The 20078-nt window shown below is 35.9% G+C and overlaps 1 protein-coding gene across 1 annotated transcript in view; it reads right to left on the bottom strand.

The window, feature by feature from the left end:
• Nucleotides 1-20078, bottom strand: part of CAMKMT (calmodulin-lysine N-methyltransferase) — a 226340-nt gene that overhangs the window by 202111 nt on the left and 4151 nt on the right. The window contains exons 2-3 of the mRNA XM_074579629.1: nt 17935-18101; nt 8373-8437 (exon numbers count right to left, since the gene is read on the bottom strand). Of these exons, the coding sequence (XP_074435730.1) occupies nt 8373-8437; nt 17935-18101 (232 nt within the window). The remainder of the gene's footprint in view (nt 1-8372; nt 8438-17934; nt 18102-20078) is intronic.

Below are 20078 nucleotides of genomic sequence, written 5' to 3'. Positions count from 1 at the left end.
TCTAAACGAAAGTCAGAACCTAGCAAAAAATGCAGCTTAAGAAAAAAATAATAGAATTTGGCTTGCTCAAAATAAGAAAAGAAGATATAGGCAAGTCCATGTGATGACTTAAAATACCTAAAGACCTATTACAAAAGAAAATTTCATTTTTGCCAAAGAGCAAAACAATAATAAGTTTATGCATTTCTACCAGTAAGGAGAGCAGATGTAAAATCACCATCGCAAGAACCAGTATGTTCTGAATTTTTGTTTTATGAGCTAGTCACTCAAGTCTTTTGCAGGTGGGCTGCAGTGTTAATTAAAAACCACAAGGCTGGGTTTCCAGTAATTAGTACAAACACGCAGTTGTACATATATTCCTCATACAATTTTCCATGTACCAAACCACTTGTATAGGGGGCTCTTTTAGTCCACCAAGTTTACCAAAAATCAGTTCTTTAGATTTTTGGAATAATGCCTTGTCTATTTCTTTCCACATTATTGCAAGTATTTTGAAAAATTATTAAAAAAACATAGAATTTTATTTAACTGTACTGAGACTCAATAACAGTATTTAATTTGTCAAGCTAAGTACCTGAATAATAGTTCTACATTGGATTTTTATCTGGTCACTGCTATGTAGATTAGTTTTCATCATACTTTTCAGTCAGAACTATCATCAGACAAAAAATTTCAAATGGATATATTATTCACCAAAGGCTTCAAATTCTCATTTCCAGAAATATTTTACTCAAAATAGTTCTGTTTGAATTCAATTCTGTGAACTGGTGCTGAATTAAGTTGAAACATTTCATGCCACCACTTTCAAAAGAAGACACAAATTCATCCATTTGAACATGATTTTTTAAACTAAATACAGTGCAAGCTTTAAGAAGTTCTCTAAAAAGACTTGAAACAAAACTAAAACAAGGTGCAAGCCATCCATAACATTTCTGTTACATTTGTATGGAGAAAATGAAGAACAGGCACTGTCCTTGCTACCTCCAGACTGCAGCCACTGATGAGACTACACATCAACACAGAGAAATGCCCCATCCAACATGTAAGTCAGATCCCATCAGCAACTTTGTGTGGTATTGAACAGAAGGTAGCTACTCAAGGATGTACTCCAAGCACGGCATCCCTTGAGCATTTTTTTGCACCTCTGCACCTCATGCCTGTGCTTTTGTGAGGAGCAGCACTGAAAGCACAGCTAGAACATGGCAAGTAAAAGGAACGGTGAAAACAAAAAGAACAATTAAAGAAACACGCAAGTTCCACCCAAACTGCAACAACCTACTGCACATCAAGCTAAATGAAACTAATTTGAAACTATTTATTTCAATTATGCTCAAATTTTAAATATTTTAAGAGAAAACTCTACAATACATTAAAAGACTAAGTTTAATTAATAACATAGCATGCCTTAAAGGGATGTTTTCCATTTTTATCCTACTCTATTTCAATTAAAAAGGTGATTAAGATAAGTTATCTAATGTAAAAGTAAAGCCCATGAAATTAATTAAAATAATTCATACTCTTCTCCTTCCACCAATCTAATTTAAGGTGTTACACCCTATCTTCAAATTCTTTTAATTAATTTAAATCAAAAGATCCAACTTCTCATGATAATCCACTTTGAATACACAGAATGCTTTCAAAAATGCTTCCGATTATAGAAGGTCAACACCAGTGCGTGAAGTCAGACTGTCATGAGTAGTACACTTAGACACATGTTTATGCAAACAATTTTCATAAAGATTAAGACAACAGATCTGATGAAAAAACCCATCTAATCAGAGCGCCAAGGTACAAAATACTGCTCAGCAATACAGAAAAGTAACTGTGGTTGCTCTAATTGATTCATATATTTTTACCAAAAGGTTCTCATTGGAACATCCTAAACCAGAGAACCAATTATTACAAAAACTTCGTAGAATCAAACTGACGAATGAAGAAAGAGGGTTCTCAGAAGAGCTCAGCTGGGCTGCTTCACCTCCCACTTCTCTGAGCTGGTGCCATATTTGAAAGTATAGGCACAGAGTCAGGTTATGTTGGAACATGTAGTAGAAAAAAAAACCCAACAACAAAACTTTAGAAGAAGCGGATCCTTGATCACTGTTATGATTGTTCTTTTCACATATAGGCTCCTGATAAAAGACTTTAGTGAGTGGGGAAAAGCAGAAGATTGCAAGACAGTACTTAAAACAGACAAATCACTGATGTTCCATCACAGAAGAGTTTCATAAAAACAATTTGATACCGAGAGTAATTTAAAAGGTACCTGCTTCTCCTCACATACTTATTTTCTGCTCCATTCCATAAGCTTTATGCCAGTTATGTCAATGTGACTGCTTGGGACGATGCTGGAAACTGAATCAGTGAAGTGAATTGGATGGGGGAGGGGAGGGAGGAAACAGCTGTTTTTTCTTAACCCTGATCATGAAATGTTCTATGTAAAAGGTAGCTGCATAGTGAATAGTAAATTGTAGGTATCATAAATACGATATTTAATTCAAAATGACATGTATCATTGCTATCCAAACACTCTTCCAGTCAATTTATATTTTGTTGAAGGCTTTCTCAAGAGGGTGTGAGGTTCTGACACAGTAAACAATTTCAAACTGCCACACCAGCAGAACAAGAGAAGGCTCAGAAGACAACGAGTGGCAGTTTCTTCAGGTGACAATACCTACTGAGGCACGGAGAGGCAGGAAGCATATTCAAGTCAGTATGCTTCTCCCCACAGAAAACAAGATGTCTCCTCTAAAAAAAAAAAAGGGGGGAGGCGGGAGGGAACATCCACAGCAGCACCTGAAAAATGCAATCTGCTCCCTTGCTGATTCTAGGTAATGTTACACGAAATACAGGAGCACCTCTGCTGCCATAAAGGATGCCATCCTATGCTTGTCCCCAGGTAGCTTGATGACATCTATCCTTCCAGGCATGATAAATCAGTAGCTGCCAGGATCTCTCCATAGAGGAGCTCAGATACCTTTCAATCACGCAGCAAGAGCTCTGAAGAAACAAGTAGCTCTCTGAACACATCCTCATATACTGCTACCAGGAAAGAAGACATCCCTCTTGGTCTAGTTATTTGAGAGGAAGGAAGAAAGAAGGTTCTTTGTTTTAAAGTAGATTTTAAAATATTTTTTAAGTAAATAAAAAGGAGTTACACAATTACCAGTTTTAAATAAGCATAATTTTAAAATTAATACCATCTGAAAAAAAAAAAAGTGAAAACTAAAAGGACAAAAGTAATACTCCCTCGCCCACCCCCCCAAAGAAAAAACCCCGCAAGGTGGTCTTGAAATTTAAGAAAAATCCTTCTCTTGTTGTTTTCATGAAAAATATTACATGAAGGGGCAAAAATATTCTCCAATTTAGCTAGTTCCTTTATTGTGAGGGGAAAGGCATTTTTAAAACCCCCACTTTTTTCCAATATAAAACTTGTTGCAGAGACTGGAATTTCTAAATGTAAAATTAGCACAAACAAAACCAGTTCTGAAGGTGGTGAGTACGTGTTTAGTAACAGTAGCTATATCCAGACACTATGTTTTCAGGAAACTATGCAACATTTTCCAGCAATAAAGCATTTAAAAAAAAAATAATCAAGAAAACAAGCAAATACGTAATTCTTCTTTTTCTGGATTTCACATAGATTACCTGTTTTCCTATATAAACAGAGGTAACAGAATTTAAAGCTACCTTATTTACATCTACCGCAAACTGAAAGCTGAAGTCTTTGCAGGATCCACTCGCCTACAGAAGCAACAACTTTGGACTATGTGCCAGGGGAGCTCTGTAACTGTAGCACCCTCTGCTGCTTTTTTAGTTCCAAAACATGTAATTGTACACTCAACCAAGTAGAAAATAAAATGAATATATACTGAACATGTTGTTTCTTGAAAATGGTTACATTATTAACTAACACTATGTGCAGTTTAAAAGAAATTGTTTTGCTATTACATATAATATATTTGCAAATTTATACTACGTGAGCACTTTGGAATATCTTGTTTCTGTGTTAACATCAGATAGCTACTCGATGAAAATCCTAAAACATGCTGTATTTCGCTGCTTAAAATTCTCCTTTACAGACATCATAGCTTGCTTAGACTGGTGGTAATCAGTAAAGAGGTTTATATTTTGGCCCTTGATCATTTCACTTAATTTAAACATCTACATAATTTGAAACTGTTACTTCAGGGATATAATTATACAAGCATTTTAGTCATAACTGCTTTGTCCTACTAGGAAGATAGTGGGAGAAGGTGAAGGTGATATTCTCAAAAGTTCGTTCTTGCAGAATTTTCCTGGCTTTTTTGGACAATCTGTTGCAAAAGAGATTTTTCTTCTGCAAGGATAAGCATGGCATGAGGCTCCTGTAGCCAGCTGATGCTATCTCACAATGCCACTACTGAACCTTCTGCCTGGGATCCATCAGTTCTTTTAAAGGACTATCTTAGGACTAGAGATGGTCTCAGGGTGTACCATCTTTTTAACAGATGGCATACTGTTGTCTGAAATGAACAGACTGATCCTTTCCTTCATTCTAGTCCTCTTTTCCCTGCCTCCTGTTTATGCATAGAATTAAACCTGAATGAAGTGCATTTAGCATGGCATCCTGTCTGTGTGGAGAATTCATTTAGAGTTTTCACGTGGAAACTGCCCTCTAACAAAGGATGAACAAGAGAGAAAAAATCGAAAACTTTTCTGGGAAAGTGAAAACCAACTGTAATTTGTAGTGTGAATTTCCATTCACATAGCAATCCTACAATGAAAACTATCTTCAGAAATCTTTCTGAAAGAGGCAGAATACGAGTGTAGGTACCAAGTTTTAAATAGACATTGTGCAGAGACAATTTCCAGAGTTAAACACTTGGGACTCTGCAATACGCCATTTACAGCTACTGCAGTTGGCTCCACTTTTGTTCTGAAGTCGTACTGGTATAAAGCAGCACATTTGGAAGCAGTCACAAGTATTCCTCAAAAGCTGCTTATTGATATTTTATATAATGCTGCCAGCTAGTGGTACATCTTGTACTGAGTTGATATCTACTGGGAGCGTAGAGAAAGTGGTATTAACTAGAGTTTGCTCTACCACTCTTCTTTTGATGGTGTATGGTGATGTGGCTGTTAAAGACCATAAGCAGAAAAGATCAAAAAGTGAAACAAAAAGACCATAGAAATGCTCCCCGAAAGAGCTTGTTTTAACACAAGGTACTTAGGAACATTACTAGAAGAAACAAAAAAACTCCCCCCAACACCACACAAACCATGTTATTTGAAACAAATTATTATATTTAAAAGGGATGTAATATGCAACATATTTCAGTTTTTTACAAAAGCTGTTTAATATACAATTATTTCAGAAACTAATAACCTCTAACAAAACATTAATCTTCCTGATGAATACCCAAGATGGCAGCCAAAACAAGCACACAAAAAACTAAAATATTTAACTCTTTTCTGATAACTTGGTCCAAATCGTTTAAGTTAGTTTAGTGTCCAATAAATAAATTCTGACTATGTAGTGTGCCCTAAAAGAACATTAAAGTCTACAGTTATTCAATGGGTGCCCTCACAGAGCATGCTACTGTAGATGGGACTGATAATACGTTCAATACTCACTAGTTCCATTAATGTTAGGTATCAGAAGAAAAAACCTAATAGTGTTAAAGACCATTGTAGAAATGTCGGGTTTGTTTTTTTTTTTTAGGGCAGACTATCATTTGATAATGTGAAGTTCTTGAAGAACACCACAGCAATTGTAAAAAATAGACGACCTAATTTTAGAAATACTACAACTATAGTTCCCCTTAAGTGTAAAAGGAGGCAGGATTCCTACCTACTATTTCCACTGTGGGTTAACACAAAAAGAGCCAAGAAATACAGAGAAAAATGTCAAAGAGGGAACCAATTCAAGTGCACACAAATTCGTTCAGGTATGATCCAAATAGAGCAGCTCAATAAACACATGGTTGAGGGAACTTCACTGTGACAGACACATAGTTGCTCTGGCTCGGACACTGGGGACATTTACAAAAATGGGGATGTAACAAAAAAAGTACGATTATTACACTCCAAGCCAGTACTTCATGCTGCCAGAGGATAACTAGTTTAGAGTTACCCTAACGAAGTGTCATCTAGAGTGCTTAGTAAAATGGGTATAAATCTGTAATATTTTATCAATATAGACAGATGCTTACAGACACAGACATTTAAAAATGGGGAAGCAGCAATTCTGGAAATGACTTAGCAAATGCTGTACATAATAGCAGAGCATGAACCCTCAAAGCAATACTGAATCCAAAAGGAAAAATACGAATCTTTGTATATAGAAACAGTAAGAACTACTACAAATGTCACACTACTTCCGCGTTAGCACTGATGTTGTGCCTATTAGTGTAGTAAGTCTTGTTCTACCATTTGCAGTCAACGAGAGAGTAGCTGAAATACTGGAAAAAGCGAACAAACCGAAGAGTTCACAGCACATCTATCAATATTAAAGCAAATGAAAACTTCAGCAGAGTAATTAATTTGAGTTAACAAGGAAATTTGTGTAGATTGATCACAATCTAAGTACTCACACAAAGAACAAAGATTAAGAAATCATGTTATTATGTTTAACAGAGTAAGGTACACTGTCTTGATCCAGTATGTAAAGGTTATTATTAAAGCACTTTTAGGCATTTAAAAAAAAAAAATAAATATTTTTTCTGCTGTGCAAAATAACAACTCGGGTATTTATGTAACGAACTAACAAAACAATATTTCTTCTGGATCCAAAACCCCAGTTTGGATTATTTTCATAATTTTTTCCCTTATTGAGAACAGTTTATGAGAATAAAGTAACTTGTTATAAAAGTCCCTCTAGCTTTCTATTCTGAGAATCTACAACACCAATCTCTCTAAATGCCTCCCATAATTTAAGCAAAGCATCATTAAGCTTATGATGCCTACATCTATAGCTGATGTCAACCGTAATTACAAATGCGCATTTTCTTTCTCAGCCTTGGTATTATTAATTTGGATATTCATATATCCCTCAGATATCATTTTCATTCAAAAATCAGAGAGCAAATTTCTCTTTGGCAACAGTTAAAGAATATATCCTGAAGTATTTTGTGTCCGGACCACAAAACTGCCCTCAATGTTCAGAACTCAATGAAAGCTAGCAAAGTTTAAAAAGGAGAGCACATAGCTTATGATCATTTTTTCCTTTTGAAGGCAAAAGTTTATTAACTAAATTGACCTTTTTGCTAATGAAAAAACGTTTACTGAAACATAGTTTCGGAATACTAAGACTGGAGTTTGGAGATGAAACGCATATATATCAGAACAGTTTCTATATCATTGGTTTGATAAGAAGGAAGAGATATACGCACATTTCTTAAATATCTGGCAAACTTAGAGAGACCCCCCCCCCAACTTTATTCTATCAGTTTTCTTGTTTGAAAACAAACAAACCAACTAACCTAAGAAATAAAGCAGAATAATCAAATAAGAATTATATGTATATCTGTAAATGTTAATTATATAATAGTAATTACTCATTACATCAAAAACATTTAAATATTTTTGCTCAGCTTCTTTTCCATGATCTACTACAATTTTGTAATTCAAGTCCATTAATAGCATAGATAATTTTATTAATAAGTATACTGAAGCAGAGCCATACTGGGTCAGATGCTGAAGGTCCACTTATAGCTCATCTTGCCTCAGGTTAATGCAGCCAGTAACTGATGCTTAGATAAGAGTGAAAGATCATGACAAACATATCATCCTACTGCCCCATTAATTTTCCTAACATCCAGCACTTCCTAAGCCATACGTAATGTCTTTATATTTAACAGCCACAGTGAATTTTTCTTGCACAATTTTTTTCCCCTTTGCTTTTTGAATTCATGTCATGTTCTAGGATCCAAAACATTCTGTGGGGAGAAATTTCACAACTTGACTGTGTGCCTTCTTTTGTTTTTCTCTGGTTTGAGTTTGCCCTCTCCAAGCTAGAAGTATCATTGTTTGCTTCCTGTGTTCTTGCACTGCTGTTCCTCAGATAGCCACTGCTGGCCACTGGCCAACACAAATCAATGAGCTAAACTAATTTTTTGTCCAACCCAGTCCAGCTGCTCTAATGTTCCCACCGCAGTCACAGAACCAAAAATAACCTGCACTAGGGATGACTTAAGGGTGTATCCACAAACACAACTGCGCTACATAAAAACAGCATAACATATAAAACACTACGGTAGGTAGATCTGTACCTCTGACCACAGTAATGGTGTTTCTCAGCTAAATGAAATGGTTATCGAGGGCTCATGCAGAAATATTTTACAGTGATACAACTGGACTTCTACCAAAATAGTACAAAATAAACAATGACTTACAGACGTTCCCTGTGTTGTCAAAACTTGTAAGAACATCTTTAACATTTAAGAGTCCATTGTGAAATCTGGAAGAAAATATAAATACTTACTTTAAGAACATATAAACATTAAAAAAATTAAAAATCTTGCCTCATCAGAAAAGAGGTTCACTGCATGCATTCACTTCTCACAAACACCTTTCACAAGCAAGTAGCAAACAGGTACCACTGTAACCACCAGGGGGAAAACAAGGGGACAATCCCTTGTCTTCAAAGTTTCTCCACCTAAATTCATGAACCAGGAGCATGTTTCTCAGAAACTAATACTTTGGAAATGTTTTCGTTTTGATAAAGTGCATCAATTTTTGTTTAGTTGTGGAAGACACATATAGGAAAGGAAGAATTTTGATAAAGTGATTTCTTTACAGAGGAAAAACAAAAGACTATTTCTGAACAGCAGCTGCACACACATTCCTATTTTCTCCCACTAAATCAAGAACACTTCATTTAATTAATGTGAACAATGAAACTGATTAATGTGTTCAGTGAACTGCATTTTCTTTGGTTTTACTCAAGTGAAATAAACATTCAAAACTGGGGATAATAAATTAACTGAATTTCACATACCAACTGCAAATTTTAGAACAGTGAGCAAAACACTGACAGCAGCAGAAAGAACATGCACTGAAGTTGGATACAAATTTGCCTAAGATAAATGTTATAGATGTCAGGCAAGTTGGATTCTCACCAAAAACAAAAAAAGCACCTAAAATTATTTTAACTATTCCAAGCTAATCTAGGCCCAAAATGAACAAAATGAAAATAAAAATAATCTTACACTTTACAAGAATCAATCACTTAGCTGTTTCACAAATGCAGCAAAAAAAATCTAAAAATAATTCAGCAAGGCAGTAAAATACAATATTTTAATAATATTTCAAATATAGCTTCTAAGGCTGTTTAGGAATGTGCTAATTTGAAATACTGGAAAAAAATGGGAGAAATCCAACAATTCTAGCACCTACAAAATTAGTTCCCATTCTCAGCTTTTCTTTCCTGAAGGAAGACTGTTGTAAGAATGCAAAAAAATTTAAAAAACAACCTTTGTGCAAATATGAAATTTTATATTTATAACAAAAAAAGCTATTTGTAGCTTCTGATAAGCACAAGCATTAAACAAACATTTACTTGTTAAATTTTGAGAAGCACCAAACAGCAACTAGACTAATTCTTAAAAAAAATTAAAATCAAATGGAAATTAAACTAACAAACTGAAATGAGCTCATAATCAGGGGCAACAAAATGTATGAAAGATATGAGATTCAACTGGACATTAGAGCTCTTCTCCCAGTTACATGAAACCAAACCAAAAATACATTCCTTAGCTGCAGTGGAAGCCTACAGGAATTATGACGGACCACATGGACTTAAAATGCACTTTTTTCTTCTTTTTTTTTTTTTGCAAGTTTGTTTTCAATCAGATTGGACAACTGATGCAACAGAGTTCATTCAAGGGAAATGACAAGAACATGGACGGGATCAGTAGTTCCGCCAGCCACAGAGCTGCCCTTTAAACTGTCCCCTGCTGCCTCCTTAGCATCCTACAAACTCCATAACCGTGCAGATGTCTGACACAGTTAGGATCTCTCAGACAGCTGTGGATGCTTCATCTCCTAAATGAACCTAAGATGGGGAGGAGGGGGAGGGAAGATGTTGAGACAGTAAAGAAATATTTTAATCTTTGTTGGCATGAAGATTAGTCTTGGGATAACATGTTTTAGTCCGGGTTTTCTCTCCCCTCAACTTCTTTATGTATATAGTCCATATATGAATGAGATTTATCACGCCAATCTTCAAGCGAAGCAAACAGAGGTGAGGATGAAGAATTTAGCAATCTAGTACCTGTAGTTCAACAGAATGCTATGAAGAAAGAAAACAGGAGTGTCCTGGTCTAGAAAAGAATACAATTTATGTATTTCAGGGTCAAAAGGTAGACAAAGGTGAAAAAGAGAAACCATACAACCATAGCACTGGCCTTATAATTATCACTAAAGCAAATTTCAGTCTGTTTCCAAAATAATGGTTTATAACTGGAAATGAGAAGTGGACAGCGCAGAGTACCTCAGTCTGAAGAATAAACTAAGATTCCACAACAGATGCATGCCACACTCTTACCATTTTTAAGGTTGTCCTGAAATCTTGGTGATGTTTTATTTAACCTACTGAATGTTCTTTGTCTACATTATTATTTTTCGTACACTCAGTTTTCATTAAGGATCAGTTCTTCCTGTCATTATAAAACACTCTTTCCATAATTAAAATCAACATACGCAAATTTCAAGCATATTCTTATATTCATTATTCAGTGGTCAAAAGCTTGTGGTGTCCAAGTACAAACACAACACGCCCCAATGTTTGCTCTCTTGGCCAGCAGAGGCATTTTGCACAGGCCACCTGCAACATTCAAAGTCTCTAACTCTGTCTCAGCAATCCCTTTCTTGCTTTCACAAATACTGTTCGTGGCTAGGACATGAGTGAGTCATAATTTAGTGATGAGAAGCATCCAGCTTTGCTATGAGGGACTTCCCCCTTCTCAGTCTTCCAGATGCCCACACTCCACACTCATCGTGAAACAGAACAGGGTTTAACAGCTGCTTCCTTTAGTCTGATCAGCTTATGAAACCTTCACTGAACAAAAGCAGGGAGCAAGCTCAATCTCCTAGAATGAGAGGAGGAGCCAATATCTCAACAGTGATCTGAACAGCAAAGCTGCTGACATTTACTCCAAAAATCACATCTCAGGTCTTAACTATATTACCATTACGGACTATTTTAAGACTGCTCAACAGTGAACCTTCCCAAGTCAATTAGCATGATAGGAAAATACCTCTTCTTGCTGATAAAGCTTTTTCTCCCTAGACCAGGCTAAAGAGGTGGCACTTAAATTCCACTGGTAACCACTTCACGGTTAGGGAACCCAAACAGTGAAAAATTGAGCATAACTTCTATTGCAGACAAGTTTTAGGACTGAAGAAAGCAAAGTGCCAACAGCTGATCTACTTGTGAAAGGGAGTGCTCAGGGAGAGACACTTCCAAACAGCAATAGCCATATGTTTCTCCATTTGGAGAACTGTATTTGTAGGGCCTGCAGACAAACTCTGCACCAGCTATTCCCCAACCCTTTTCCATATCAGATCTGACTTGCAGACTAAAAATTTACATGCACCTGTAAATACAGGTATTCTCTAACCCTAAATTCTGCCATAAATTCATTGCTACTCAGTCCTGCACCTAAAAACCATAACTTCTAGCTTGGGGTCAACTGCTCTGCATACACCTCCCCAGCAGCTCTGTACCAGCTGCTGCTTCACTGTCCCATCCCATCAGCTGCTCCTCCATTACTGAGCCCAGAGAAAACTGCCAATACACATCACATCTTGTTTCTGTGAACGCCTGTCATCACCACAGCTTTCCACAGTATGCCTTACAAACTGCCCACAAAGAGTTTCTGTCACGTGCATTGAATTATGAAAGTCAAAGAAATGAATGACAGAAGCTTGTGGTTAAATCCCAACCCCCAAATTCCCATAAACTTCCATGGGCATCTCAAAATACAGAAGAACATTAGTATTTAGTGCTTTGGAATATGTCATGAGTGCTGTACAGTTCAACAAGGTCAAAGCTGTGATTGCTGAGATCAACAAAGTACTTCAAACAAGCATAGGTAAGCATCACACATAAAGTGAATTTCAGGCCAGCGTGGTTAATCTGATCTCCAGTGTTCTTATAACAAGTGTTCAAGGTACAATATGTAAAGATTTCTGTGGCTGAGGCAGAAACTTACAGAAGACAAATCTGTCAGAATGACAATCTAATTTAACTCATGTTTCTCCTGATATGAGGCAAAGCAAAATTCCTTACTCTGTACTATGAATAAATCAACTTTGGATGTATAAATAAAGTAAGAGAAAGAGAGATATCTTTAAGATATATTAGTGTTCCTTCCTCTCCAATTCAGGCAACACAAGCGGCAGACTTTTACATCTATTTATATACAGCTGTAGACAGCAGAATAAAAATAATCTTTCAGTAGCTCCCTATTAATGTATGCTTTTCATCAACCATAATGAAACAAAACTATGTTCCTTCTTTTATATTATTCTTCAACTGAATGAGGAAAGATAATATAAATAACTAAATACATACAGTAAACTTAAAAAAAACGATAAAAACTAAGGAGGAGTACATTTCCCTATAACACTCAAAAGAAAAAAACCACAACACATCACCATACATTATTAACCTAGATACAAAATAAAAGTACAATATTTGTGAAAAATGAAAGACAGGATAAGGGTGAAAAACTTACTGCTAAGTGTACTTTAAGAGGCGTGGTGAGTGTCACGACCAATTGTCCTCCCAGACCAGTAAGAATCTCAGAGTTATCTGCAAACTTTGTTATTTGATGAAATGTTTTTTTCTGAGCCAGAGTATAGATAGCAAAACAAGATAACTCCTCTTTCACTCCAGTTCAAGATCCCAGCTTAATATGGTAAGAAACCAAACCAATTGCTTCTTTGACTTGAAATTCTTTTTATAAATACACACGTCTTGGGCAATACGATGGAATAGTCTTAGTTCCATCAGTGAATGAAAGCAGTATGTTACCAAATCACTTTTTATCTCTTTCCTCAATTTCCTCCTTCTGTGGCCAAGCATTTATGCTGCTAAATCCACACAATTGCACTTAGCATGCAATAAATGGAACAAAGCAAGTTTATCATATCTGCAGAAATTGTCCATAAGGGGTAGGCAATATTCCTGGAAATCTGCTTCCCTTCATTTTTTTTTTATGTCTATCCCTAAAATAAAAAAATCATTAAAACTTCAAAATGTTATTAACAGAAATATCCTATAGGAACAGCCAATGGAATTCACTCCTAGACCATTTTCTAACATACCACTTGCCACAGACAAACAACATTCCTCTCATTTCTAAACCAAAGGTCTAGAATAATCTAATAATTTTTTTCATATTTCTATCTAAAGGTTCGTTCATATTCAGAATAAAGGCATGACACCTTGTAAAGAACACTTAACACTCTTTACAAAGATTTAACCCTTCCTGTAAGCTGCTAACATTGTTCTTTTTGGTTCTGCATTTTAGTATTTGAAACACCAAATGACTGATCAATGGAAAATATTTTACCACAGAAATAACATATTTCTTCTCTAATTGCTTAAAATGAGCTTACAATTTTAAAGTAAATCCATATCCTGAAATAGAAAATTTGAAGATATTGATTGCTTCTTTTTTAACTCTAATAAAAGAATAATTTTCCTGTCTAAAAGACAGACACCATCTCCACAGTGAGACACTGAATCTTTATGATCTATAATCATTTCACTGCTAGAACTATTCATAAAAAATTTAAATTTAAAAGCATATTCCTGACTAAGAACAGAAGGATTTAGAAATACAATATTAAATAAACATTTAAAAATATCTCTACTAACTTACTCTATATCTTCTTATCACCAAGAAAACACATATTTAGCACACACATAACTTTTAACAGCAAAATGAAATACCTCCAAAGTTAAAAAGAACTTGAACCACGCTAAAATGGAAGTTTTATGAATAAAAACATATTTTTAATGGAGAAAAGACCCAGAAGGCCAGATAATATCTGTAACGAAAGATATCTTTTTCCACTTCACACTTGCAAGAAATTTCACTCAAGATGAGGTTTATATCTTTTCACCTGCAGACTAGATTACTCAGTTTACCATATCCAAACCGGAACGTGAAAACTGCAGCAAGATTCCAGCTTGGACTAACATGTCTGCTTTCTCCACATTAGACTGCCATAAACATTCAGTCTGATTCCCAGGCTGACTTCCTGTCAGTTTAGGGATTTATTTTTTAACTAACATTAATTGCAAACAACACTAGAGAGCAGTTTCATGTATGTAGCCACTCAATTCATACGATCAAGACAAAGTAGTAGTGTGCGGGAGCATCAAATATGGTACAAATCCAAATGAGACTAGACTAATCAAATGAGATTCTCGATTATAACGCAAGAAACTTCATTTTGACACATCTTTCACTGCTAACAAAAATATCACACTCATCAGACACTCCTTTTCATACCCCAGAGCTATGGCGAAGCACCCTAGTACCTATACAAACTTCAAGAGACCACCTTCCACCATGTATCGTGAATCTACATTTCATTTAACACACCAGAGATCACTATTTAACCAGAAGAGTTATGGGGATTTTTAATATAAGACAATGATGTTGTCACCTCAAGGATCTAGCCAAAACGGCACATAAATCCAGCTTAAATTTTTTAAGCAAAAATTGCCTTATATTGGCGTCCTGCTTTGGAAGATTTGTTATTCAGAAAGATTCTAAAAATAAACTCGTGACAAAAAAGTACGGCATAAGCTTTTCTTTCCCAAATGTGACTCCAACCTGAATTTGATTAGAAAAAGAGCAGATTATTAAAACAAGCTGCGTTGAGAAATTCAGAAAAGCACGCACATGACCGGGAGTTCCTACCAAAGCTTCTTTTTGCCTAACTAGTCCCCAAATCCCTTGAGAGCAGTAATTCCAGCTAGGTCATAGCACATCTGAATATACAATTTGATCAGTTTTGATAGCCCTTGAACTGATATAGCTTGACCTTTATACTCTTTGCCAAAAGCCACTAACAACCTTATGAACTTTCTTAAGTATTTAGTCTTGTCAAGATATTAGCTGACAACCCTTTTAACATCCAACATATGTAATAAGCTTTCCCAAGAAGATGTTAATGCATAAGGAAAACATATGTAGATGAAAATTGAAAAGCACATTTGTCAAGATTTTAGAGGGGCCATAGCAACATTATTTTCCTGACAAAAAGATACAGAAAAAGGCTCTCCTACTGAAGGACACTGTTCTGGGTTTACCTGACTGATGTTATTGTTAATAATATGCTAATAATATACTCCTGTTATCTTGTTAAAATTGTTCCTATTGATGAAAATTATGATAATGAATATTTTGCCAATGGGAGGGGAAAAATGAAGGGAGGACTATCAGACATACACAAGATCCTTAATTTTCCAAAACATGATCGGTTTTCAAAGATCCGGGAACACTTACTCCAAGATTTCTTGTCTTCTACATACACAAGATTCAGCAAGGAGAACTGTTGCTCTGTTATGTAAATTAAACTGTCATGTTTACCCTCTTAAATTACTGCTTCTACAAAAACAGAGAAGGACCTTTATTTAATACAGACTTAAGGTAAAGCGAATTTTGTTGCAGGATTTATACTTTGTCCCTGGCTAAATACACAGCGAGTATTTTCTCCTTCCCTTCTTCACCATCCTGCAATATTTTGAAATCGTAAGTATATACTATCTATTGCCACTACTTCAATATATAGAGAAAACATTTTAATATAGAAGTGGAAGTAAGCTTTGGGGTTGGGTCTTTTTGGTTGTTTTTTTTTGTCATTGTTTGTTTTTGTATTTTTTTTAATAGATCCCTGAGTATATTCTAGAACAGAAGAAGATACAGGGAAAAAATAAAAATCCCCACGAGGAGACAATCACCCTATTCTCTTCAATATACAGTTTTTGAAACCCACTGTGAGCCTGCTCCAGCACAGGAACTGTACATTTCTATTGGCCAAGCTCACAGGAACATAAAAGGTTAAAACAAAATCCCCATACTTCGAAAACTATATAATGACCACCAGTAATAAAATCATGCATGAACAAACATGCTTGTTCACAGTCTACAGTTTGAGCTTTGTCCTATTATCAGTGAAGCTACTATTAGGCAAATTAAAATGCCAAATAAAATGATGACATGGGAAGTGATAGAAACAGAAATACACAAGTATCAAATGTCAAAGCAAGATCAGCCTGACATCCCCTTGGCTGTTGTACTGCTGGCACAGGGGAACCTTAGCTCGCCTCCTACCTTAAAACTCACACAACTAGTAAATCAAGTAAGTGACACAGTGTTGCAAACCATGGTAGTGAACTAAGGAGGCTGAAAGAAGTTCAGGACTGCAGAATGCTCTTCATGCAGCATGAAGAAGTTCGGGATTGCAGACTTGCTCAGCCTAAATTCTACCTAAACGCCCTACTTTTCCCACCACCAGTGTGCTTCTGAAGACTTAAAACCAGGACATAGAGACACTGCACAAAGAGATAAAGTAGACTAATCTCTGAGCATCTGGGTGAATCTGTAGCATTCCCCAGCAGTTCATCGGAAAAGTCCATAAGCAGGAAAAACACTGTACCTACTTCTGTTACAAATAGGCAATATTTTTTAAATGGAAAAGTTTCCTTTTGAAGCCTTCTAGTGTCAGTAAGCTTAAAATAAAAAATTAAGGCTTTATAAAGCTCTAAACAATTTTGCATTTGACTTTTCACCCAGCTGCAAATGGAAACCCACATGTAGTGTTGTGGGGTTGTTTTTTTGTTTCTTTTGGGGTTTTGCTTTGGTTTGTTTTTTTCTTGTTGTTTCATTTTATAACCTTGCAAAAATGCCACTTAGTGATGGTCACTTGTTTCTGTTAGATCTTAGTTTCTAAGATTGACTTTAATTTAAAGGTCTCAGCTAAATAAAAACGCACTTTACAATTTCGATGACTCAGGCTCTGCAGAATATCTTCTGCTGTGCACGGAATGCAAAATCCTACACCCTCAGCAAGGCTAATTAGGGGCTGCAAAACAAGTATTGATTCAGGGATGCATAAGTTACTGTTGCAATGATACCTGTTGAGGCAAAACGAAGTTATATACCTGTACAAAACAGAACACGGAGAAGGAAACCAAAGCAGGAGCAAAGGGGAGGGTGGGGGGACGACGCAAACACACACAGAGTAATGAATGGGAGCTATAAACTTTTCTGTTTTGCTAAAGCTACTGAGAATTTATTAAGACTCCTTCAGAGGGTTTTGGGGGGAATCAGGTTTTTGTGTGCTTTTTTTAAAATGCAGATATCTTCTTTTGTTTTACCTGCTCTAATATATAACAGGTTTGTTCATTAGCCATAAACCATTTCTGTAGGAAGAGGAAATTTTTATTCTTTCGGTTTGCAAGTTGGCTTCCAAATTATCATTGAATTTTACAAGAACTACTAAGAAGAAAATTGAATAAAATACAGATCACCACCAAAAAGCTTTTAGAACTTTATGAATAACATCATGTCATTAAATTTTTTATTAAGATTACAAGTAAATCTGTTCAGTTTTTTTTACACCCTACTTATATCTGAAGAATGTCAAAACAGAAAGCTATTAGAAATATTAAATAAATGCTCATATTTGCATTCTGTTATAGGTACAATCATCAGTATTTTCATTCAAGCTCTGCCACTTCAGTGACATGTACCAAAAAAAAAAAAAAAAAATCAGACTAGCTGCTTACTGTAACAAACAACTAAAAATAACATCTAACAGTTTATTTGTAAACTATGCCCTAGTTATACAAAACACTAGAATAATGATTAATGAGTTTTATATTTGAGGCCTGTATAAGATCTTAGGACATACTTAAATGATGGTTACCTTAAGGACACACTATACTCAGGATAAAAGATGCTTTTATACTGAACCCAGGTCCCAGTTTCCTCTTCTGTATTCTGGTCTTCTACCGAAAAGAGATTGAATGACGCGAACCTTCTTACAGACACTTGTTGGAGATGCACATCTTTCAAGTGCTTTTTCTTCAGAACCTTTGAAATGAAGAACAAATTAAACATTAAGAATAAAACTTTAAAAAAATAAAGAACAAACACTGAAGAGGCAAGTCTGGAATCAACCATAATAGCTACGCTATTAGCTAACAGCTATGAGTAACTACTCCAAGTTATGTCAAGCCTGAGAAAATAACAGTAGTATTGATAGTAGGGGTCAAGAGAATGGGTTAGGAATTTATTATGCCTTAATATATATATTATATCTCAATAACTGTAAAGCAAATGTACTGTGTTCCTAAGTACACAAAGTTGCTTTTTTAACTCCCGCTCCAGTGAACCCACACCAGAACAAGAGACGCAGACTGGGTTCTTCTCTATCCTCCCATCACTCCTGTGAAACTTTGTGTGCCACTCACTGTCCCTGTTGATTAAAAAAAATAAAATACAAAAAATAAAAAATCTGTGTGATATGTGTTTGCCACATAGACTACTTCCTAGGTTAGAAGTCTACCGCTGCACGCTTGCAGAACTGCTCCCAAACTTGCAACCTATCCCAGTCCCCAGACTTTCAGATGCCACAACTGCATATTCCCCTACCAGGCCCTTGGAAGGGGACCAATACATTACCCAACCTTTACGTGAGCCCCAAAATACACCGACAGCACCAAGTTCAGTGCTAAGAGACTGAAGATTTCAAGGCAGTGGCAGAAGCAGAATGTGGCCATTTGCATTTTGTGTAACAGCTAAACGATTAAAACACTTGTTCAGGAAAGTGAAAATGTGGAGCCTCTGTCCTGCATAGTCTGCTGCATGCAACCGTGTCTTCAGGGAGCGAGGTATCAACTCCTCCATGCAGGAAAACACAGCACCCAGCCCGTTTGAGCTGCATCTTTGCACCAAAGACAACTAGCATTTCCCTGCCCGACAAAAAGGCTTATTCTTTAGGTCAGTGATGTGGAAGGAGAGATGTCCTGGGTTTAACTTCTTTCCCCTAACATTGGACGGTTTACATAGATAACTGCCATTGCATTTTTAAAATGAAAGTGGATAAGCAGTCCACAGTGATGAAAAAAAAAAAGGAGCAGAAGATAAACTCATCACTATAAACAGACAGAGCTATAAGAAATAGCTCTATTGAGTAGAGGAGCTCCACAATTTAGTTTTTTGACAACCAGAGCTAAATCTGAAGTCAAATGAGAAGTAGCTCACCAGAATTATGAAACTTGAAGCTTTGCATATCGGATGCATACAACTATATAAAGGTCGACCTCTGTCAACTGTGTTTTATCTGGAAATCCACTCGCACCCAGCACTCTTATGGTTTGGTGCCATGACCTATTATTTTGCAGGATACTAGGAAATACTACCTATGTGAGCAGAGCGATTGCGTTTGCTGTGCTGTTAGTTTCTAACAGCAAGTCTGATGCGTCAGGCTTGCTGCTTTTGGATCTATTTTAATCATCAAGTCTCAGCATAGGAAAGGCACAGGAATTTTCATCAAAGTATTAAAAATGGCTCCATGCTGTCCACACTATTTCTTCTACTTCTGTAACACATGGGGAAAACACACACATGAAGGAAATCACAAAAAACAGCAAAACAGGAGAACCAAATTAAAAGACTAGAAGAATTGAGACATTAATATAATAGCGATACGCCTGGAAACAAGATGGACCAACTTGACAGCTAAAGAAAACCACCAAGATCTAATTTTCAGAAAAGCATGTTGTTTTGGGGATTTTTTTTAAAGCAAAGGCAAGCCATTTCTATCAGGAAAAAAAAAAAACCAGCAGTGACAACACTTTTCTGGTTTCAGTTTTTTGTTCTACAGGGACTTCTATCCACTCCGTAAAATGCATTCTCTAGGTTAGCAGAAAATCTCATGAGCATTTGAGTACTCAAAAAAAAATTTCTCCCACATCCTCCAACTAAAATCAACAGGTAAGATCTGAAAATTACAATAGCAGGTCAAATCTTTTAAAAACCTAAATATAACTGAGAAAACAGAGCACA

This window comes from Larus michahellis, chromosome 3 (genome assembly GCF_964199755.1).
Source record: "Larus michahellis chromosome 3, bLarMic1.1, whole genome shotgun sequence".
Taxonomy (NCBI): Eukaryota; Metazoa; Chordata; class Aves; order Charadriiformes; family Laridae; genus Larus; species Larus michahellis.
This window is presented reverse-complemented; position numbering and strand designations above follow the sequence as displayed.